Source organism: Acinonyx jubatus, chromosome A2, assembly GCF_027475565.1.
Source record: "Acinonyx jubatus isolate Ajub_Pintada_27869175 chromosome A2, VMU_Ajub_asm_v1.0, whole genome shotgun sequence".
NCBI classification, from domain to species: domain Eukaryota; kingdom Metazoa; phylum Chordata; class Mammalia; order Carnivora; family Felidae; genus Acinonyx; species Acinonyx jubatus.
This window is the reverse complement of record NC_069383.1, coordinates 114,123,085-114,144,407: the sequence shown is the minus strand read 5'-3', so window position 1 is coordinate 114,144,407 and position 21,323 is coordinate 114,123,085. Positions and strand designations below refer to the sequence as shown.

The following is a 21,323-nucleotide window of genomic DNA, read 5'->3' as shown; positions in this document are numbered from 1 at the left end:
ACCTTTATTCTGACACTAGATTGGTTTTAATGAAGATTTTAATAGTTTTATCCTTTGGAACAATCAACTATAGAAAAAGCTGTTCACAGATGTTAGGTTTGATCAGATAACAAAATCCAAACATCTTACACTTGAGTGATCCAGAAATTTTGGTTGAAGGAGATAAGAAAATCTGTGATCGTGCAGGTATGACTTTTACATAAATTGCTCTATTTGCTCATATTTTTTCATTGTGCTGTTGAATACTCACAGTGTGCAAGGCTGTGTGGTGAGCCCTTGCAGGGATGAGCAGGAATGAGACAGGGCCCCAGTGGTGGAGCTGGACCTGGAAGGCCTGTATCTACATTGGATTAACTCTGTTACCTAGGATAAGTCTTTTTAGTTTCTTCCTCTTCAGTTTCCTCATCTCGAGCGCTTGGCTTCTGATGTTCCTTCTGCTTTTAAAAGTCTGTGATTTTCTGAATCTCTCTGTCTTAGGATGATTGGTGCTTTGGTCTTAGTATTTGTGTCCCTGCCCAAATTCATATGTTGAAAACCTAATGCCCAAGGTGATGGTATCAGGAGGTGGGGCCTTTAGGAGGAGGTTAGGTCAGGAGGCAGACCCCTCATGAATGGGATTGGTGCCTTATAATAGACCCCCAGGCGGCTAACCTGCCCCTTCCACCCCTTGAGGGAGACTTGGGCAGTCTGTGACTGGAACAGGGCTTTCACCAGAACCTGACCATGCTGGCACCTTGATCTTGACCTCCAGCCTCTAGAACTATGAGAAATAAATTTCTGTTGTTAATAAGCCACCTGGTCGGTGGCATTTTGTTGCAGCAGACCAAACAGACTAAGGCAGCTAGGGAGTTTAATGAAAGTGCTTGGAGCCCCACAGAAGAAAGGAGTTCTTCGTATCCAAATTATTTTCATTATTAATCTTCCTTTGTTTTTATTGCTGTACATTGGCTTGGTTTGTAGGGCAAATCTTTATAAATTTATTCATCAGACACTGAATGTCTCATAAGTGCAGGATGTGTAGGTGTTAGGAACACAAAGACTTAGGAAACAGAGCTCTGGATAGAGGTAGAAAACAAATATTTGCATTGTAGTGTGCTCTGTGCTGTAATACATGTGAAGAGGTAATCGTTATTTCGGAAATACTTATTGATTGCTTCCTCTGTGTTGTAACAATAGAATGTGGTAGGCACTGGGCATGCAGAGAAGAATAAGACACAGCTGAAAAGCTCTCAGTCCTAGTACTTGTTTATAGATGCCAGGCATATCTCAGCGTCACGTAGCCCCAGATCGATCCCTTATCCTTGGAGTCCCCGGAAGCCTAATGGGGACTCTCTGCCAGCAGTTAGCACCATAAGATCCTCCTCCATATACGTATTAGGCTCAGTCAGTGGTGAAGTAGTATTTTGTCAGGCATCAACTGTCTTTCACTGGAGATTGCTGTCTTTGGGTAGGGTGTACTGCTGAACCGGTCCCACAAATGTAATGGCCCAAACACAAAGGAGGTTTATTTCTTGCCCTCTTAATAGTCCAGTGTTCTGGACTATGGCTGCCTCCTTCTGGAGGGTTTGCTTGCAACTGAATTGTCAGGGGCATCTCGTTGGCTCAGTGGAGTGTGCGACTCTTGATCTCAGGGTCGTGAGTTCAAGCCTCACATTGGGTGTGGAGCCTACTTAAAAAAAAAAAAGAAAAATGACGGGGCGCCTGGGTGACTCAGTCAGTTAAGTGTCCAATTTCAGCTCAGCTCATGATCTCATAATTCGTGAGTTTGAGCCCCATGTTGGGCTCTGTGCTGACAACGTGGAGCCTGGAGCCCGCTTCGAGTTCAGTGTCTCCCTCTCTCTGCCCCTCCTCTGCCCCTGCTCACACTCTGTCTCTGTCTCTCTCTCTCAAAAATAAATAAACATTAAAAAAAAAGTAAAAAAAAAACAAACCAAAAAACTGAATTGTCACTTTACCTTGCCAGGTAGAGACATGCTTCCCTTCACTTAGGTTAATTGGTAGGAGCGTGAGGGCTTACCTGTCTTATAAGGAAGACTGGGAAACATGGTGCCCAGCTACAAGCTGCACATATGTACTCTATATCTGTTTAAAAAGAAAAGAATAGATTTTGGTGGACATTCTCGGCATAAATGTGAAACTGACTTATTAAAAAAAGTTTTGTTTCTCTGGGCTTTCCCTTGAGGAACATTTATCTTTGTAGTCATGAGAAGTATTTTCTAAGCCTCAAGTTGGACATGATTAGGGCATAACCTTTGCCCTAAAAAAAAAAAAAAAAAAAACTTAAAAAAATAGTTAAGGAATGTAAGACTCGTAGGCAAAATCATCTGGGACACAGGCTCTTAGTCTCCGTTAACTCCTTAGCCCCTAACACGTCTGATGTGTTAGTTGCTCAAATACCTTGAAATCTTGAAAGCAGTCTAAATGCATGGCTGTCAAAATGGGATGTGGTGTGGGTGGTCGAGAGACACCGGTGGACTCTGTTAGAAAATGTTGCAAACAGAAACTCACAGATTATTAGGGAAAGCAGAGATACTGGTACATGCCCCCAGGCTGAGTATGACTTCCTAGGTTCCTAGGGCATGCAGAGCTGTGCCTGTGGAGCAAAGGTTCCTCCAGGTGTGAAGAACAGCCTCTGTCTTTCTTTTGGGGGATTTATCCTGTCCTGGCCACCACCCTGCCTGTGTGTTCTGGAAGCTCTGGCCACATGCCTGCCTTTGGCCAGGTGTAAATAACAGGTGCAAACCAGCTTCAGTACTTTCCACAGTAAGCACCGTGAGACTGAGTGAAGTGAAGGCCAAGTTTCTAGAAGTAGCATCCCCAAGCAGGCCCAAGCTAGAGGCCTTTCTAAGATCAATTCTTTACCTGGTTAGTCTATATATCATTGTGAATTCACTGTTGGCTTTACTATATGGTGAAGATTTCTAATTCTGATCTCCTAGCAGCTTTATTTAGATATAATTTATATACCACAAAATTCACCCTTTTAAAATGTGTAATTCAGCAGTTTTTAGTGTATTCACCAGGTTGAGCTGCTGCCATCACCAATTTCAGAACATTTTCATCATTCTGGAAAGAAAGCCTAACCCCATTAGCAGTTACTCTCCCTTCTTCCCTTCTCCCACTCCTGTCCCCCGCCCCCTCCCCCTAGCCTGGCAACCACAATCTGCTTTCTGTGTATGGATTTGATTATTCTGGATATTTCATATCAATGGAGTTGTAGGAAACTAAACTAATATGTATCTAGGATCCAGGATTTGGACCAAATTCTCTTGTTTCCAAGTCCAGGGCTCTTTCCACTCCTCATCCGAGCCACTTCTGTGCAGAACAAGTGAACTTGAACTTGGAGAGATTGTCAGGATGGCTTTCCTTCCCACTATCACCCTTTAAATTTATTTCCTTGGCCACATCCCCTGGTAGAGCTTTACTCATGAAAAGTTCTTCTCCCTTGAGACTTCGGTTGTCCGCACTGATTAACTTGCATGAGTACTGATGTTCTAGGAGCCTGGCCGGTGTGCTGGCAGTTGCTCAAATTCTTGTGATGACACTTTGATACTGCATTCACACACCTGGGACATTCGGGCACTTAGGAAGAAGGGTACCTTCCTCTTGTGCTAGTATCAGATTAGCTCAGAGGTTTGCTCTTTCTGTTTCAGCAGTAATTTCTTGAAGCCGAGTCTGAATGTAGAAGGCCTAATGTGCCAACCACTGTGCTTCCTTCCTCCTCCCTCTAGGCTGAGTTTCGCCCCTTTTTGATGTCTCTTTCTCCTTAAGACTGTCTTTGATGTCCTCCTATCACATGGCTGAAAAATATTTTATTAGAGTAGCATTGTGAGAAGCAACCTGTTTGCTGACTTGTCACCCTCCAAGGGAAGGCTCTGACCATGTAAAGTTACTTTTTCCCCAGGACTTGGTATTTGAGCCCCACAGACAGCATTTGGCAGAGCCCTCTGCCCCCATTGCACCCCTCCACACCTCTTCTAGGTTTTGATCTTCTGCTTGCAGCCCTTGTGGACCCAGTTTTACACAGACTCCAAGTGAAGAGACACAAGGTCTTCGAAACCATACAGCTCCCATCAGTGCAGTCATTAAAAATGTATATTCTCTCTGCAGTAGTTGTAATTGACAACAATATTAGGCGTATGTAACCTCTGAAACACAAATCAGTCATTTCAGAGAAGAGACCAGATGTTTCCACATCTGAATTTGTATTCAGAAGTAACTCGTCTTCTGCTCCCCTGATTTTGACTATAAGGGGACAGTGTAGAGTGCGACACACATGTGACACAACAGATTGGTAGGTAGCCCAGGTATGACACATATTGTCTGTATGACTCAGACGACCACCAGGAGTTTGCTTAGCAGCAGCTCTGCATGAAACCTGTTTGGGCTGGGGAGGTCTGGGGACAGCCATAAGAAGGAGACAAGTTCCCTGCCTGCAGGGAGCTTGCTGTCCTCTAGTTAGGTGTATACGACAATCTAAAATGGGACGCTCAGTTTCCTGTGCCAGCCATTACCAGAGGAAATGGGAGGGGCCTCCTGGAAAGAGAGGGTTTGGAGCAGGGCCTTGAAGCCTGGGAGGGTTTGAGTGGGGAGTAGGCAGTAGGCAGCCCAGTACCTTGGAGTGGGCTAGTTCTGGCTTTAGATTCCAGCTCTGCCTATTTTTATGTGACCTTAGGCAAGTTACTTAAAGCTTTAACTGAAAGAAAAAGCTGTTAAGAAAATTCAAACATTGTGTAGTTCTTGGCACAGTAGAAGTTCAATAAATGATGGGTTAAAGATGGGAAAGAGTAAAAACTAGGAAATCAACTTATACTGGAGGAGGGGCAGTGGAAGAACAACATGCCAAGAGATTAGGGTAAAGGGAATATAGAGGCTTTGTGTGTGTGTGTGTGTGTGTGTGTGTGTGTGTGTGTGTGTGTGTGTGTCGTGTGTGTGTGTGCAGTGCCTATTTTTAGTTCCTAAGCGAGGATATTCATCTTTTCCCAAAGAAATGTGTGGTTGATCTTCTCTTTGCCCTACAGAGCACTGTCTTTTGTCTCCCACTGCTGTCCTGGCTGTGCCTGCCTAACCATGTTTCTCCTGTGTCCAGGAGTGCTCCCACCCCAGCCCACTGCTGTCCGGCTATTGGAACACTCTTTAACACCAACACACTCGAGGCTTTCAAGGCCGCAGATAAGAAGCTACTTTTGGAACAAGCAGCAGACGAGGTTAGCTGGGAAAAGATGATGTATGTATTCTGTTTTCCGTGGTTTCGGTAGGTGCAGTGTCTCTGATCAGGTGCATGCGTCTGTCATGGAAACTAGCATATAGTCGGTACTTGAAGATAGTCGTGGGCTTTGGTTTATTTCCCCAGCTCTCCTGTGTTGGCGGGAAAGTCAGGGAGAAGATATTCAGGCTCTCAGCTGGGCATAGGCAGGAGTTTCATCGCAGGGCAGTTGTGAAAGCCTTGCTGTTGCTCTCTAATTAGCATTTTGAAGCAGCTTGACCTGTCCCTGAGAGTTCGAAATTCCTGTGTCTGCATGGCCTTGGGTTCTCTGTTCTTTGTGCTCCTTGGCTTTCCAGTCCAGTCCTGAGCACTGTAATGCTCTCTGAAATGATTGCATAGTCTCTCCAGTATACTTCGGGCTAAATATAAACTATTCCATCTGATTTACAAGGCACCTGTGGCCTGGCCTCTGTGGTCTCTGTGGCTTTTCTCTCCTGTCACTCTTGCCCTCACCTTCTCTGACCCTGTCACAGCAAATCACTTATAATTACTCCACCTACTTTGGTTCTCACCTCTGTCCTTGGGACATGGTGTTCTCTCTGCCGGGAGTGTCTTTCCCTTAACTTGTTCATATCTGAGTTAGTGTGAGGAATTAAAATGGTAGGACAGTTTATCCCAATCCCCTCTAACCCACTTAATCGAGTGGTCTTCGCACTAGTCTTAAACGAAAGAGTCTTATTTATGTGGGTGCCATGGTCAGAGAAGGAAGTCTTCTGCCTTTGGTATCCCTTACATCCCTCGAGATGCATGTAGCTTGTGACCCAGGTGATGATGGTTGTCCTTGGCCTGCCACTCAACTGCTCCTGGGCTCCTGCTGTGGCTGCACATTTAAAAGGCTGTCTCCAAAGAGTTGGGTCAGGTCCTCATCCACCATCAAAAATCACAGATTGCTTCCCACAGAAATCCCACCCCTTGTGCTGGGGCTCAGCCTTCACCCCTGTCCACACTCCCCAGCAGTTCCCACCCTCTCAGTTTATCAGAAGTGGGGCCTGCTCTTCTCTGGTCTAGCTCCTCCAAGGTGATCATGTCAATAGCAGGAACTTCTCTTTGCTAATTTCCCTCTTCCACCCAGTGGCTCCTGTGGGTGCAACCGTTTGTCTTGTTTAGTAACACAAAGTATAGCAGCTAATCTTAGCTACTAAAATATCTTGTGATCAACAGCTGCAGCCCAGTGCCAGCTTCTGCTTCTGGCCACAGTACTTGCTGAGTATGCATCAACTCCTCATTGTCTTACCTTCCTGTCTCAGGGCAAGATAATCCCAAACAGCACTTCCAGAAATCCCCTATACCTAGTTCAAATCACCGCTTCCTGGAACCCCTTCCTGCTTCCTTTCCCTCCCACCTCCCCAGCCCAGTTCGGAGCTCCTCCCAAGATTTCCACATCTTTTTGAGGTAGCACATCCTACCTGGTGGTGCATTCAGACAATTATGCCTGTCTCCCTCCTAGGACCCAAAGCTTCTTGAGGGTAGGGACTGTGTCTTTTATTCTGTAATCCTGATGTGCCTGGTAGATAATAGGCAGTTAGTAAATATTTGTTGAAGGAAATAATGAAGGTGTGAAAATGTCCTGGTTGCCTCCTTGGATGCTGAGACTCACTGAGAGGAGCACTCTGCGTTCTCTCAGTTTCCCCAGGCCCCTCATGGAGTGTGGCTGGTGGAGAGGCCGTGCAAAGTGGCCAGAGTGAGGTAACAACCCACTTTATTGCCTGGGATGAGTGGTGCTGGGCCCTGGTGCTCTTCACCTCTGTGCTTGTCTTGAGAGTGAGAAACTCAGAGAGGCCTGAGAACCTGCCTTGACACTTCTGTTTCTTCTGGCAGATTTGGGAAGCCGTAAAATCGGGCGCTGCCCTCGAAAACCCTGTCCTCCTCAACAAGTTCCTCCTCTTGACATTTGCAGTAAGTAAATAGAATCTCGGTCACATTTAGACTGCTGAGATGCCCTGGCCGAGCCCTGGGTGCCAATAGGGCAGTCTGTGCACTTCTCACTGAAGCTATTACCTGGTGTTATTTAAATCAGAGCTGGTCAAGAAACACTCATTTGATTAGTGGCCCGAAGGCGCTGGCACTTATCACCGGTGCAAAATTAATTCATTCTTACTGATCTTACATACTGCATGGTTTATGTAACACAATGATGCAAGTCTTGTTATTCAGGACACAATAAAATCAGCTTCAGGGAGTAGTGGTTCTTTGTTGCTAAAGTCTTTATTCAGTATAGTCTGTGGGGCTCAGTTGCTGGGTCCATCACCATAAGAAAAAGATGACATCTTGGGGATCTCGGCTATCCTCCAGCAGCTTCTGGACTAGAGGAGTTCACACTGCTCTACATAGTTTGTCCACACAGTTGTGGTTTTTTTTTTTTTAATTAAAACATTTTTTTTACATTTATTTATTTTTGATAGAGACAGAGCACAAGTGGGGGAGGGGCAGAGAGAGAAGGAGACACAGAATCAGAAGCAGGCTCCAGGCTCCGAGCTGTCAGCACAGAGCCCGATGTGGGGCTTGAACTCACCAGCCGTGAGATCATGACCCGAGAGGAAGTCGGACGCTTAACCGACTGAGCCACCCAGGTGCCCCAACAGTTGTGGTTTTTTAAGAAAGAAAAATGTTTTGTGTAAATGTGACATCTAATGCCTAGGGAAGTAGGGGGAAGGACCTGGTCTTGGTGATGGGTGATATGGGGAAATGAAAGGGTTGATGATGGAGATATGAGCCACACACACACACACTTAACACACATACACGCAGGTGTATGTACACATGTATGTACATGAGTGTATGTCTCTATATATCTACATATGAAATGAATTTAGCCTTTATAATTAGGTTGACTATATAATATTCTGTCAAATGTATGTTCTATAGGTTCTTGTACATCTAGGTTGTTTCTAATATTCACTATTTTGTAAAATGCTGCAGTGAACAATATTGGCCATACTGATTTTTTTTTCCTGTTCATTGTATTTCTTTAGGATAAATTCTCTAGAGAAGGCATATAAACGTATCGACGTTGATGTGTATTAAGTGTACTGTTTTACCAGCTTCATCAGCTTTGAATATTAATCTTCTTCCCCACATCTGTCTATCTATCTTCTTCCTTCCTTCCTTCCTTCCTTCCTTCCTTCCTTCCTTCCTTCCTTCCTTTCTTTTTTTATTTTCTTCTTTTCCTCTTTCCTTCCCTTCCCTTCCCTCCCCTTCATCCTCCTGTCCCCCCTCTCCTCCACTAACCTCTTTCTTTCACCAAGTTATAGGTCTTACCTTTCTTCCTGCCCCATGAACTAATCCTGTTTCTTCTGAATGCTGCCTGATTTGCTGCCCAAGGCAAAGGAGAGAATGATAAAAGTCATACTGAAGGTCATGCCAAAGGCTGGCTATCTATAAGGAGCACATTTCCTAATGAGTTATAATGCTTTCTGTGTAATAGTGGGGGAGATAGAAAAATGTTTAAATTCTTCATGAGATTACTAGCTGCAATTTGGCATTAATAATTTGTCTGCAAATTTGAGCAGTTTTGTAGATCTGCCACTAAGAGAGAGATAAGTGGTGCTAGTTAAAGATTTCTGGGTTTGTTATTTTAACATCAATATATTTTCTGTACCAAGAATTCTAGTTAGTAGAATCGACAAATTGCATTTAATAAGAAAAATAACATTAGCTCTTAGTTAAAGTCTTAAGGCATTTCCTAGAGTTAGCGCGTGTATTGGCCCTGTTGCCCTTTTTACTGACCATTCTTAGCCTACCTTAAAAAAAAAAATTAAGTCTCTGTCTTTTAAAATCTTCAAATACAAAGGGCTTTGTGTTTAATTTTATCAAGATCCTTTGTATCCTGAAAAGAATTCTAAGAAATTCAAGCCTTTTGACTTTTGAAGATGATCTGATAAAGCTTCTTAGAAATTATGAAGTCCTTCATCTTGAATTGTTTAACCTTTGACTAAAGATCAGTTATGACAAATCATTTAAATACAAAGAAGAGAGTATAATCTCTGGAGGTACTTTTGCTTTTCTTTCTGCTGTTTTTAGGATTCAAAGGAACAGGCACTTCATTAATTTCTATTTTGTAGTTTGTTTTGCTGTTGTCAAAAGGGAATTTGTTGTCAGTTGATCAATTAATGGCAGAATTAGAGACTGGAATCTATAATGATTAGGCTTTCTCATCTAGACACACATTTATGTATATATTTATATTTATTTAAAAAGTTATCTAGTATGATTTCATTTATATGAAAATCTCAGAATAGTCAAATTCATTGAGACAGAAAATAGATTAGTGGTTCCTAGGGGTTGGGGAGAAGGGGGAATGGGGAATTCTGTGAATGGGTATTTCTAACTAATAAACTAATGGGAGTTTCTACTATTGGAGTTTTCTTTTTGGGGCAATGAAAATGTTCTGCAATTGAGTGATGGTGGTACAACCTTGTCAGTACCCCCAGACAAACATTCAGGTGTATATTTTAACATGGTAAATTTTATGGTATATGAATTTTGTCTCAAAAAGTCATCAAACAACTATCTATTGTTTATTCTTAGTAAGATTAAAGAAGAAACATTGATTAGCCAAATAAACAGACTGATGGAGAAGCTGTCAGACACTGAGATAACTGTGAGATCCCATAATATGAGTGATTCAGGCCACAAAGGCTGCAAGAGTTCAGGGCAAAAGCATCCAACCTGGGTGGAAACAGTTATCTAGAACAGCTTCATGAGTCATTGCCCCTGCCTCACTTCCCCTGGTGGGGGAGCCATCAAATATACCCGTGAAGATGTAATCTCATATCGCTGATGCTCCTTTGCTCTTAGAACCTCTTCTGTGACTCATGACTCACTTTATCTCTGCCTGTATAGAGAGTGAGCTGCCCAAGGGCTGGACTGGGTTTTATTTATCTTCTTATTGTCAGAGTGTCTAATGTATTACCTTGTACATAGCAAGTGCCTAATAATTGTTGACCTGAATTTCACCAACAAAGTATTTCTGAAAGCAGCATTTTATTATCTCAGGCATATATAGGTTATGGATAGCACAGCTTCTTCAATACTACGCTAATTCATTTGACTGTGAAGAGTGATAACCATGTTTGGTGGCTGTGCCTCCCCAGAAGGGTCGTTGAGTATGTGTGGTTCTGCGGAGGAAGCTGATATTTTGGAAATGGAATTCTGCTTCCCTCTCCACTAATCAATATCTTTGTTTGGCTGAAGTTCTTTCCTTCACCCCCCCATAAGCTTCAGTTTTCTGTCTGTAAAATGGGATAATAGTTACCTCTTGGGATGGTTTTGTGTATTACACAGTGATGATGATAATTGTCAACACTTTCTTTAGCAAGTAGATGATAAATATTTTGTTTATCATGTTATATTATTGTTTGGTGTGTGGGTATATTTTAGGAGAAAGACAAAAATTCTGTATTCTATCCTGAGTTCTGTTGGAGATAAGACTTTCTGACCAGGTGATTCTATGTTGTGCGCCTCAATGTGTCTAAGTGGTGTTGGGGAATTACATCAATGAATGCATTTCAGTTTCATCATTGGTTATAATCCTCTTATATTCTTTCTTCTAGGATCTAAAGAAGTACCACTTCTACTATTGGTTTTGCTTCCCTGCTCTCTGCCTTCCAGAGAGTCTACCCCTCATTCAGGGGCCAGTGGGCTTGGATCAAAGGTTTTCACCAAAACAGGTATCAACAAATAAAGCAAAATGCAGGTAAAATTGGACTTAATGAGCTTGAGTACTTTATCTAAAGGCAGGCAGTTGTCTGAATGAAGAGTTGGTCACTGTGGAATCCTCCAAAGGTGGCACTAGGAGCAGACTTATTTATAAAATGTTTGTAGAATCATTCCAAAGGAGTAGTCCAAGATACTTTTCCAGGTATTCAGTGACATTTGGTGAAAGGCTGAGCCAGTAGAGGAGCTGTAGGAACATGTTGAAAGTCTGCAAGAATTTGCCAAAATGTGGTTTTCACTTTCATTGTAGAAGATTCCAAGGCACTAGTATACTTTGGGAAGAGAGTCTTTGAAACCAAATAGAAGACATTCCACTACCCTCACACCAAGTTGTGGAACTTCTACATCAGGAATGGTACACACAAAGGTAGTCTTTGTGGTCTAAGGAAGACCATAAGAAAGAGGTGGTCTGAAGGAGGGCAATAAAAATTATCAAACTAGTACAACACAGACCCTCAACCAGATATTCTGATTGTCATTGAGGCAAGGTTTGAGTGGCAAGATGATTTGGATTCATGAAGCATGTCAGTCATTAAACCATGGATTCTAACACCAGGGAGAAACCCTTATTGATGAAAAATTAGTAATTTTGTTTAGTATAAATCAAAGGTTGTGGTTTTGTGGAACTAGTTTCCCAAGAATAAGTGTAAGTAGAGGAAAGGATTACGCCACGAGGACTGACTGCTGATGGATATGGAATTTCTTTTAAGAGCGACATACATGTTGTAAAATCGTTATGTTGATGGGGCTCCCAGTTGGCTCAGTTGGAAAAGCATCTGACTCTTGATCTCACGGTCATGAGTTCAAGCCCCACATTGAGTATAGAGATTACTTTAAAAAAAAAAAAAAAAAAAGGCAACTTTAAAATTAGTTGATGGTTACATAATCCTGTGAACATGCTTAAAACGCAATTATGTATTTTATGTGGGTGAATTATATAATAAGTGAGGTGTGTCTCAATAATGCTGTTATTTTGTGGAGAGGTTCAGGGTAAAATTAATCAGTGATGGATTCAGTGCTTGGTTATTACAGGAGCTAAATAATGTTTGGAGCTCTCTCTGTACACCTTTGTGGTTAACATCTTAGGGAACCACCATGCTGCACCATAAAAATGTCTCCTTGTGCTCCTAAGACACCACCATGCACATGGGAAGTGTTACACAGAAGTGAAGTGGTATTATTTGGGGGGCACTTCTGTGTTCATTTGCTGCAAAAGAGTAACGGGTATGCTCAGTCATTTCCAGTCTTCTGGCTTGAAAATACCTTTTATGTTAATTTTTAGCTCAGAATTAGATATGTGATTGGAGAATAACTCAATGTTTCCTGTTCTTAGATTCAAGCCCTTGAGCGTGCATATGATGATCTTTGTCAAACAGAAGGAGTCCCAGCGCTACCTTACTTCTTAATCAAGTATGATGAGAACGTGGTGCTGGTTTCCCTGCTTAAACACTACGGTGATTTCTTCCAAGACCAAAGGACAAAGGTCAGAGAAACTCTGAGTTTCATTTTATCATCCATTAAAAAAAAAATCTGATGTTCATGTTATGATAGACTACTACACAATTCAAACTCAGATTTCTTTGGCCCTCCAAAGAATGTTGTACAACGTTTCTTTGTCTTCACCCTCTCCCACCCCCTGCCATTCCCAGATCACTTTCTCCTCCATTTTCCTAGCTCACCTCCTATTGGGTTCCTCACTTCCTATTAGTGATAAAGTTATTTCAGTTTTTGTTGCACTGTATTTTGCATCCATATTTTAACTTATATTTCTAGAGTTACCACGTATTTCAGGCCCTGCTTACCTCTCTCCTGGACAGTTAGTCTTTTTGCTTCCGTCTTGCACACCACCACAATAGAAGAATCTGCTTTAAACTGCTCACATCCACCCTTTCAATGATCACAAGTTAATGGTGTCTTCCTTCTGGCTCCAAGCCACCTTTCCTGCCTCATTCTTTCACTATTTTCCTCATAAACCATTGTTCCAACCAAGTTTTCCTGTTGTTGTTGGGTTTTTTTTAATGTTTATTTTTATATTTGAGAGGGGGCAACAGAGAGAGCAAGATGGACGATCCAAAGTACACTCTGTGCTGGCAGTGCAGAGAGCTTGAAGCAGGGCTTGAACTCACAAACCGTGAGATCATGACCTGAGCCAAAGTCAGACACTTAACCAACTGAGCCTCCCAAGCGCCCCCCAGGTTTTCCTGTTTTTAACTAGACAACCCCACCACCACCACCGACTAATCAAGTCTACCTAGGACTTTTTCTATATCTCTCTTTGACCTTGCATTGTGTCATCTGAAATTTCTACCTGTGAAGATCTTAAGAAACTCTCCTTGTTGGGATCCTAGCTCCACAGTGAAGCCTTCTCATAGATCTTCCCTTTTCTGATCTCACTACATTTATTCCCTGTTCTTCATTTACTGTTCTGTTCCCTTGTCAAATAACTTTTGTTCCATCCTAGATAGTAAGCTCCCAAGGGCAGGACTGTGTCTTATGTATCTGCATCTCCATAGTGTCTAGCACTTGTCTTAGGTCCTCAATAAAAATTTTTCTGAATGAATCAAAAAGTACTGTGAGTGTCTTTTAGAAGTAATGAGATATGTAGTAAGCTATCTCAGCCATATAAGAGATTGTAAATTAAAAATAAAAAATTAATGAATTTTATGAAGTCGTGAAATCAAGTAGGATAATTTCACTAGCCATGTAGACATATCAGAGTTGAGAAAAGAGAGACCTCTAACTGATGTCCTTATTATTCCTTAGCCTGAACTTAAGATACTTTCTTTAAGTACATTTTTTCCCCATTTACATTAGCATTTTCCTTCACAAAATAATACTTTCTTCAGTGCTTTGCACTCTATTTTCTATCCTCTTCTTTTCTGTCTTTTTGAAAAATACCAGTTGTGATCCACTAAGTGATTTGGACTCCAAAATGGGTCATCACTGTAGTTTGGACAATGTTGTGTGCCAAGTTTGAGAATACTGTCAGATAAATGAACTACACTAAGTATGGTTCCATTCGTTATTTTCATTTCCAGCTGCCTCTTTCTGCTTTTAAATTCTCACAAAGCCATTCAACTATTATTTTAAGTTTTTGTTTCTTAAGTAAGCATTTTGTATATCTCCTACTAATCTTTTCCTGTTTTTCAAAGACTAAGATTATACTATATTCTCTTTTATTGTAGATTTTAGCATAATACTGTCGCAGTCTGTATCAACATCCTTTCTGATAGATAACGTGACATTTTTGACTTATAGTTTTCTCATACATCTTCCGTATTAGGAGTCTCCTTGTGCATCAAATTCCTGCCATCCCCCCACTTACCTTGAATTATTTCTTGGGAAGGAAGAGTTTCTAGATACAGAATGACTGGGTTAAAGAGTTTGGACACTTGAAGGTGTCCGATCGGTAGTGTCCTGCTAAGTGTTTGACAGCTAGCTCTCAGGTGGGGCCAAACCCTGACTGTGTAGCGTTTGCTTCTTCCTGGGGTTCCAGTACTCCCGCTGTGGCCGGCATCAGGCTACCAGTGTGAGGTCCCAGAGCGCAGAGATGGGGAGAGTTGGTAACAGCTGGCTCTCCCCTTTCTGTTCCAGCCAGCTCTGGCTCACCATTGCTTATTATAACTGGGACTCACACACTGTGCAGTTTGCCCTCCTGCCAGCCATGCACCTTTTACCAGCATTGGGATGTTACACATTTTACACATCTGCATCGGTTAAAGACTGGCCTTAAGTTCTTATTTCCCTCAGCGAAATGTTATTCCACACTGGTCACGGTGACGCTGCATCACCAACAATTAGTTGTCTTTCAAGCCACTGCTTGTGATTCCATCAAAAACAGCCCATATCACTGTTCTGTTGCCAGTCTTTTAGGAAAGCTTGCTTGGGTCTTCTGCTTTCTTCAGAGTAGTCATTGAAGATTGGATGTTTGGGATACATTTTGTAATTTTAACAACATTAGCCTTTAATTCTAGGGTTTTAAAAATCTTCGGACAAGAGTGATGGCCAAGGAGCAGCAATTGGTATGCTATTAGCGGGGCTATTTCTTCACTTAGCAAACTCCACATCTTGGCAGCTGTCTGTGACATTGCTGTGCATTAGATACTTGAATTTTTGTCCTGTACTTTTAAAACATGTAATCACCTTTGCGCATTTCCTGTTACATCAAGTGTTTGAGTAATAGATGTCCATTTGTCAGAGAAGTGTGTTTTATGGGATCAGTGTGGAAATTTCTCTAGCCCAGGGTACTCAAGTTGACAATTTCACCCTCTTTTCTTTCTCACATTGAATTTTTTCAGCAAATAGCTGGGTGGACCATAGCCAAAACATGACTGAACCACTTCAGTGAATTGTGTGCTCTCAGCCAAGTAGAAAGGAGCATTTATTTCGTCAGCCTTATAAACAATGTTTTTTTTTTTCCAATTACATTTTGTTTTTTTCTACTGATTTGTGTGATAAAAGGAAGTGATTTGCCTAGCTTCACAGAATGACTTTGTGGCAAAGCCAATTGGAGAACGCAGAACTCCTATCCCATGGTTATTTCCGACTGCTGCTACCACCAAACAAAAAAAATCTATTTACCCAAACAGTTTAGCTGGCCTACCTAGCATTGTGCTGACTAATAATTCCTACAATGATTGAGGTACCTGATTTGGTTCTGAAAGCACTTAAAGATTTTGAAATCACTTTTGAATCATCAAAGAAATAATAAATGACGTTCAGCCTCATGTCAAATGTGTTCCGTCATTTTCCTGTCTGGATGCTTGCTTTCTGTACTCATGCATGCCTCACGTGGGTAAGAGAGTTACTCTGAAGCATCTCCACGTCGACCTCCCTTTATGGGTGATAGATTTCTCTTTAGCAGTTCATTCCAGCCCTGTAGCTCCTCTTAGGTCAGGTTGCTCTAAGAAACTTATTCCTGTTTTTTCCTACTCAGAAAAAGATTTCTTTTTTTTTTTTTTCTTATTGCCTTCCTACCTCATGGCCTTTGTATTTAGTGTCAGAAATATGCTCATTCTTTGAAATTAGGCACCCATCTGTAGTATCTAATATGATAGTCTAACTTCTATAATTTAAATTCACTTAGTTCTGAGGCATCCAGGTGGCTCAGTCAGTTAAACGTCCAACTCTTGATATAGGCTCAGGTCATGATCCTGCATTTGTGATCTCACGGTCATGAAGTTGAGCCCCGCATCGGGCTCTCCACTGAGTGTGGAGGCTGCTTGGGATTCTCTCTCTCCCTCTCTCTCTCTCTCTGCCCCTCCCCTGCTCACACACGTACACTCTCTCTCTCTCCCTCAAAATAAATAAATAAATTCACTTACTTCCAACTCTGCATTTATAGATGATAACACCTAAATGTAGAAAATATTTGATAAACTGGAATTTATCCCCTTGTTTTCTCTGCGGGTTAGGAAAAGAGAACCTTGAGACTGAAGGTAGAGAACTATGTAATAGTAAGATTGAACTGAACAGAGAGGTCAGTGAAGTTACTACAATAGAGTTTATTTATGTGTCCAGATGGAGTTCTCCAAAGATGAGAAACCTGGCATAGAGAGGTCATATGAGAGGAGGTGACTCAGGACATTGGATAAGAGTCCAGGTTTATTGAGTCACATTTGAAAGTTTGAAACTCAAGAATCTCTATACAAAAAGTATTCTCTGAATTGATACTATCTGGATTCTTCCCAAATAAAACTTAAGTAGCCTTTAGACACCCAGTAAGATTGAACCTAAGAAATTTATATTGTCTTGTAACCTATGTAGGATTTTTTTTCTCTTTAATGTTCTTTAAAGTTCTGTAATTCTGAAGCTAGAAGGAATCCTTTGAGATGAAATGATACAACGTCTCCATTTTATAGGTGAGGAAAGCACTTCTCTAAGGTCTGTTTTCCCCCTATACTTGTATGCCTGCCTGCTCACACCCCAAGGCTGAAAATCAGGTAGCTGTAGAATTAGGACGCATGCCTGCTGACTTCCACATCAGCTTTTTTCACCACATCAGGTCATTTTCTTCTAAGCTGCTTGAAATGTCACAGAAGTAGAATGCAGGTGTCTCCCCTCTCCCCCTTTTCTTGCTGGATAATAGAGTTGTACATGTCTTTGATGAATTTTTAAAAATTTGAAGTTGAAGCGATGATCAATAAATGTAGTTTGTCCAGCAGATGCCTTCTGTCATGATTGACAGCAGGCAACAAAAGTGTCCCAGGTGATGGTGGTGGCAAACGGGACCAGAAGAATTCAAGGCAGACAGCTTCTTTGTTCATAGGGAGCCCTGGGTGGGGAAACATCATTCTTCGAGTTCTCTCGCTTCTCAGAGCAAACCCTGTGAGATTAAACTGTCACATTCTTACCCAGGAGAATCCCAGGGTCAAAATGTCACTGGAGGGAGAACCTGTGCTGTTGAGAAAGGACAGGGGAGGAAAAGGAGCCAGCTGAGATGCTGCACCATGGTCCTCGATGTGAGCTTCAGCCATCACCTCCCTCCGGCCGCCCCCCAGGATCCCTGCCTGAAGATGGGGCATGAGAGACGGAGCTTTCCATATAGCGGGGCATGGAGAAACTGGCCGGTTCTGTCATTTGTTCGGCACAGTTTGCTGACTAGCCGGTACCATGCCAGGCACCATGGATGGAAAGATGCATATGATAGACGACCTTGCTCCAACACTCACAGAGCTTAGAGGCCAGCAAGAGAAACAGATGTGAAATGCATCCTGTATGACCTCCATTCTAAAATGCTTTCTTCTTCACATTTTAATTTTTCTAAAGTCAGGAATTTCTTGCAGTTGTTTTGTATCTTTGATGTCGTGACATTTCCTTTTCTGTACAGTTTGAGAGTGGATTTTATAATCTGTGGTGCCTTTGAATCAAGAAAATACCCTGGTTTAACAAATAATCACAACTACCGTGGGAAAAATATAGGATGCAATGAACTCCATTTTAAGCAATCCTAGACCTGAGGTGGCTGGTGCCAAAATGATGGTGCACACAAGAATCACCAGAGGAGGTCACAAAGCACGTGGGTAATGGTACCGAGGGAGTGTGTGTGTGGTGGACCGTACTTTGAGAAATCGCTACAGACTCTCAAGAGATCTTTGTAACTTGGCTGTACTTTAGAATCACCTGGGGAGCTTTTAAATAAAACAACTAATGCTCAAGCCACGTGCCAGACCAATGAATGAGAACTTCTGGAGATGGGACCCAGGCAACAGGAATTTTGAAAGCTTCCCAAGTGATTCTCCTGCACATTCACATGTGAAGACCAAGGCTGGAGAGGGTTGAGGGGCAGAGTAGTGCTCCCTACTCACTGCAGATCACCTGGGTCCTTGTTAAAATGCAGATTCCGATCCAGCAAGGCTGGAGACAGGGAGTCTGAGATTCTGCATTTTTTAAAAATGTTTATTTATTTTTGAGAGAGAGAAAGAAACAGAGTGTGAGCAGGGAAGGGGCAGAGAGAGGGGGAGACGCAGAATCTGAAGTAGGCTCCAGGCTCTGAGCTGTCAGCATAGAGTCCGACACTCGGCTTGAACTCATGAACTGTGAGATCATGACCTGAGCCAAAGTTGGACGCTTAACTGACTGAGTCACCCAGGCACCCCTGAGATTCTGCATTTCTGACAGATTCCCAGGTGATGCTCTGCTGGTGCATGGACCACATTTTACAGAGAATGGAAAGACATAGAGCCAATCCAGACTTTTCAAGGTAATGAAAAATGGCCTGCCAGGCTTTTTTTCTTTTGTCTACAAGACCACCTTCTGTAATGGTTTGCAGAGTAAGTCTGTGGATAGGTCCAACTGCATCAGAATTACTTAGGCGAGGCTCATGACTGGGGATTTGAAGGCACCGATAATAATATTAGCAGCACTACACGGGTGGGGGTTTCATGTCAGTATCACACTCTAATCCTCTCTACCTCTCCGTGAAATAGGTGCATGCTTTGATTCAAATTTTAAAAGCTGAGGCCTAAAGAATTTGACTCATTTGCCCTAGGCCACTCGTGTAGTAGGGGACAGTACTCAGAATAGTCTCTGCAAACTCTATTTGTAAAAGCTTCCTGGATGCTGATGTTTCATCTCGTGTGGAAAAGGAAATCTCAAATAAAGATATTCTGTATTTCCTGAAATGATGGTCATACATTTGAATCTGCATTGAATTAAATAAGAATCTGTCTGTGTGCGTTAAAGACATGAAATGGATCTAGGCAAAAATGTTTAGTGTTAGGAGTAAGAACATTTCATACAGGGAGGGTAGCAAAAACAATATCCTTCAAATAATACAATAATTGTCTGATAAGACAATAGTAAAATTCATTTTCAGATATTTTTACTGAGTACAGATGAAGGCTAATTATCCTTCAATAGGAAATAGAAAAAAGTTACTGTACACCAAAACAATGAAATGCTCTTCAGCCACTATTGGCAGTGATTGTAGACTGATATTTATTGGCAGAGAAGAGAATTCACAATAGAATAAGAGATATAAAACAGTATGTATAGCATGATATAATTTTTCTTTAGCAATAAAAATTATATACTAAAATAATTGTACAAAAGTTATACTAATAAAATATATTTATTCAAAGGTAAAGTTATGGGAGGTTACACACCAAGGTGTTAATGTTGGTTTTCTCTGGATGGTGATCTTAGAGGCCTTCCTTCCTTCCTTCCTTCCTATCTTTTGTTTCCTTTCTTTCCTTTCTCTGAATATGGGTTAAGATTCTGCTTTGTGTTTAACATATTAAGCATTTCAGTAAATAAATGGAATTGTTTGGACTGATCCCCTTCTTATAAAACTAACTGGATCTAGAATAACCAAAATTCTGCCGTGTTTTTATTTAACCCAAAAATACACCCATAAAGGAAACCTGTGGGTTGATTTATGGTTCTCTCCCAGCTATCTTTCTTCCCTTCCTGACTTTCTCTCTCCTTTCACTCACTCACCCTTTTCCTTCCCTCCCTCCCTCCCTCCCTCTCTCCCTCCCTCCCTCTCTCCCTCCATCCATCCATCTTTTCATCATTCAGCATGCATTCACTAAGTATCTGCTGTGTATATATGAACTGATCATGGGGAGATGAAAAAGATACTCCCTGCTCTCTAGATGCCCGCTGCTTCTTTTTTTTAGATACACTTTTCATTTTGGAGTAACTTTCGATTTATAAAAATTTGAAAGTACAGTAGAGGGAGGGTTCCCATATACCCTCTCCCAGCTTCAGTTTTCTGTAATGTTACCACCATACATTAGCATGGTACCTTTGTCAAAACTGAGAAACTGGCAGTAGGTTACTGTTACCTAAACTCTAGACGTTATTCAGCCTTTACCCGTTTTTCTCACATCTTCCTTCTGTTTCAGGAGCCATTCCTGGAGACCACATTGCATTTTGTTGTCATGGCTCTTTTGCCTCTTCTGGTCTGTAGCAGTTTCTCAGGCTTTCCTTGTTTTTGATCACCTTGACAGTTTCAAAGAGTATTGGACAGTTATTTTGATAGAATGCCCCTTAATTTTGGTTTGTCTGATGTTTTTGTATGATTAGGGTTACGGGTTTTGAGAAAGAGTGCCACTAAGGTGAAATACCCTGGTCATCACATCATATCAGGGGTACCTGCTACTCACATGGCATCCCTGATGATGTTAAACTTGACCACTTGGTTAAGGTAGTCTTTGCCAGGTTTCTCCATTGTGTGGTTACTGTTTTTTTCTTTGGAAGTGGGTCACTAAGTCTGGCCCACTGTCAAGGAGGAGAACAATTAAGCTCTACTCCTGGAGGAGGCAGTATCTGTATATATTGTTTGGAAATCTTCTGTAAGGAAGACTTGTCTCTTCACCTTCATATATTTGTTTATCCCATCATTTATTTGTATCAGTGTGGACTCCTAGGTATTTATTTAATACTTTGCATTATAATCCAATACCACGTTATTTATTTTGTTGCTCAGATGGTTCCAGCCTTGGCCATTGAATGCTGTTTCTGTTGGTTCTTGTGTCCCCTTGATGTGCCCCCATGCTTTTGTTTGTTGAGCACTTCCTTACTTTTTTTTTTTTTTTTTTTAGTTTATTTATTTTGAGAGAGAGACTGCATGCACACAAGCTGGGGAGGGGGAGAGAAAGGGAGAGGCAGAATCCCAAGCAGGTTCTATGCTATCAGCACAGAGCCCAATGCGGGGCTTGAACTCACAAACTGAGATCATGACCTGATCTCATGAGTCAAGCTCAAGAGTCAGACACTTAGCTGACTATGCCACCTGCACCCCCTTCCTTACTCTCTGGTATACAAGATGCTACAGTCTCTGTGTTTTCCCTGTTCCAGCCCTAGAATTAGCCATGCATTCAAGGAGCCCTGATTC

At 41.8% G+C, this 21,323-nt stretch overlaps 1 protein-coding gene across 3 annotated transcripts in view; it reads left to right on the top strand.

Annotated features, from left to right (window-relative positions):
- Positions 1–21,323, top strand: part of ATG7 (autophagy related 7) — a 247,397-nt gene that overhangs the window by 19,846 nt on the left and 206,228 nt on the right. For 2 of the 3 annotated variants that reach the window (XM_027042645.2, XM_027042646.2), the window contains exons 4-7: positions 5,090–5,207; positions 7,085–7,162; positions 10,819–10,935; positions 12,315–12,464. In XM_027042645.2, the coding sequence (XP_026898446.1) occupies positions 5,090–5,207; positions 7,085–7,162; positions 10,819–10,935; positions 12,315–12,464 (463 nt within the window). Of the gene's footprint in view, positions 1–5,089; positions 5,208–7,084; positions 7,163–10,818; positions 10,962–12,314; positions 12,465–21,323 lie in introns of those variants that run through there. The other variant, XM_027042648.2, reaches the window with a different exon arrangement.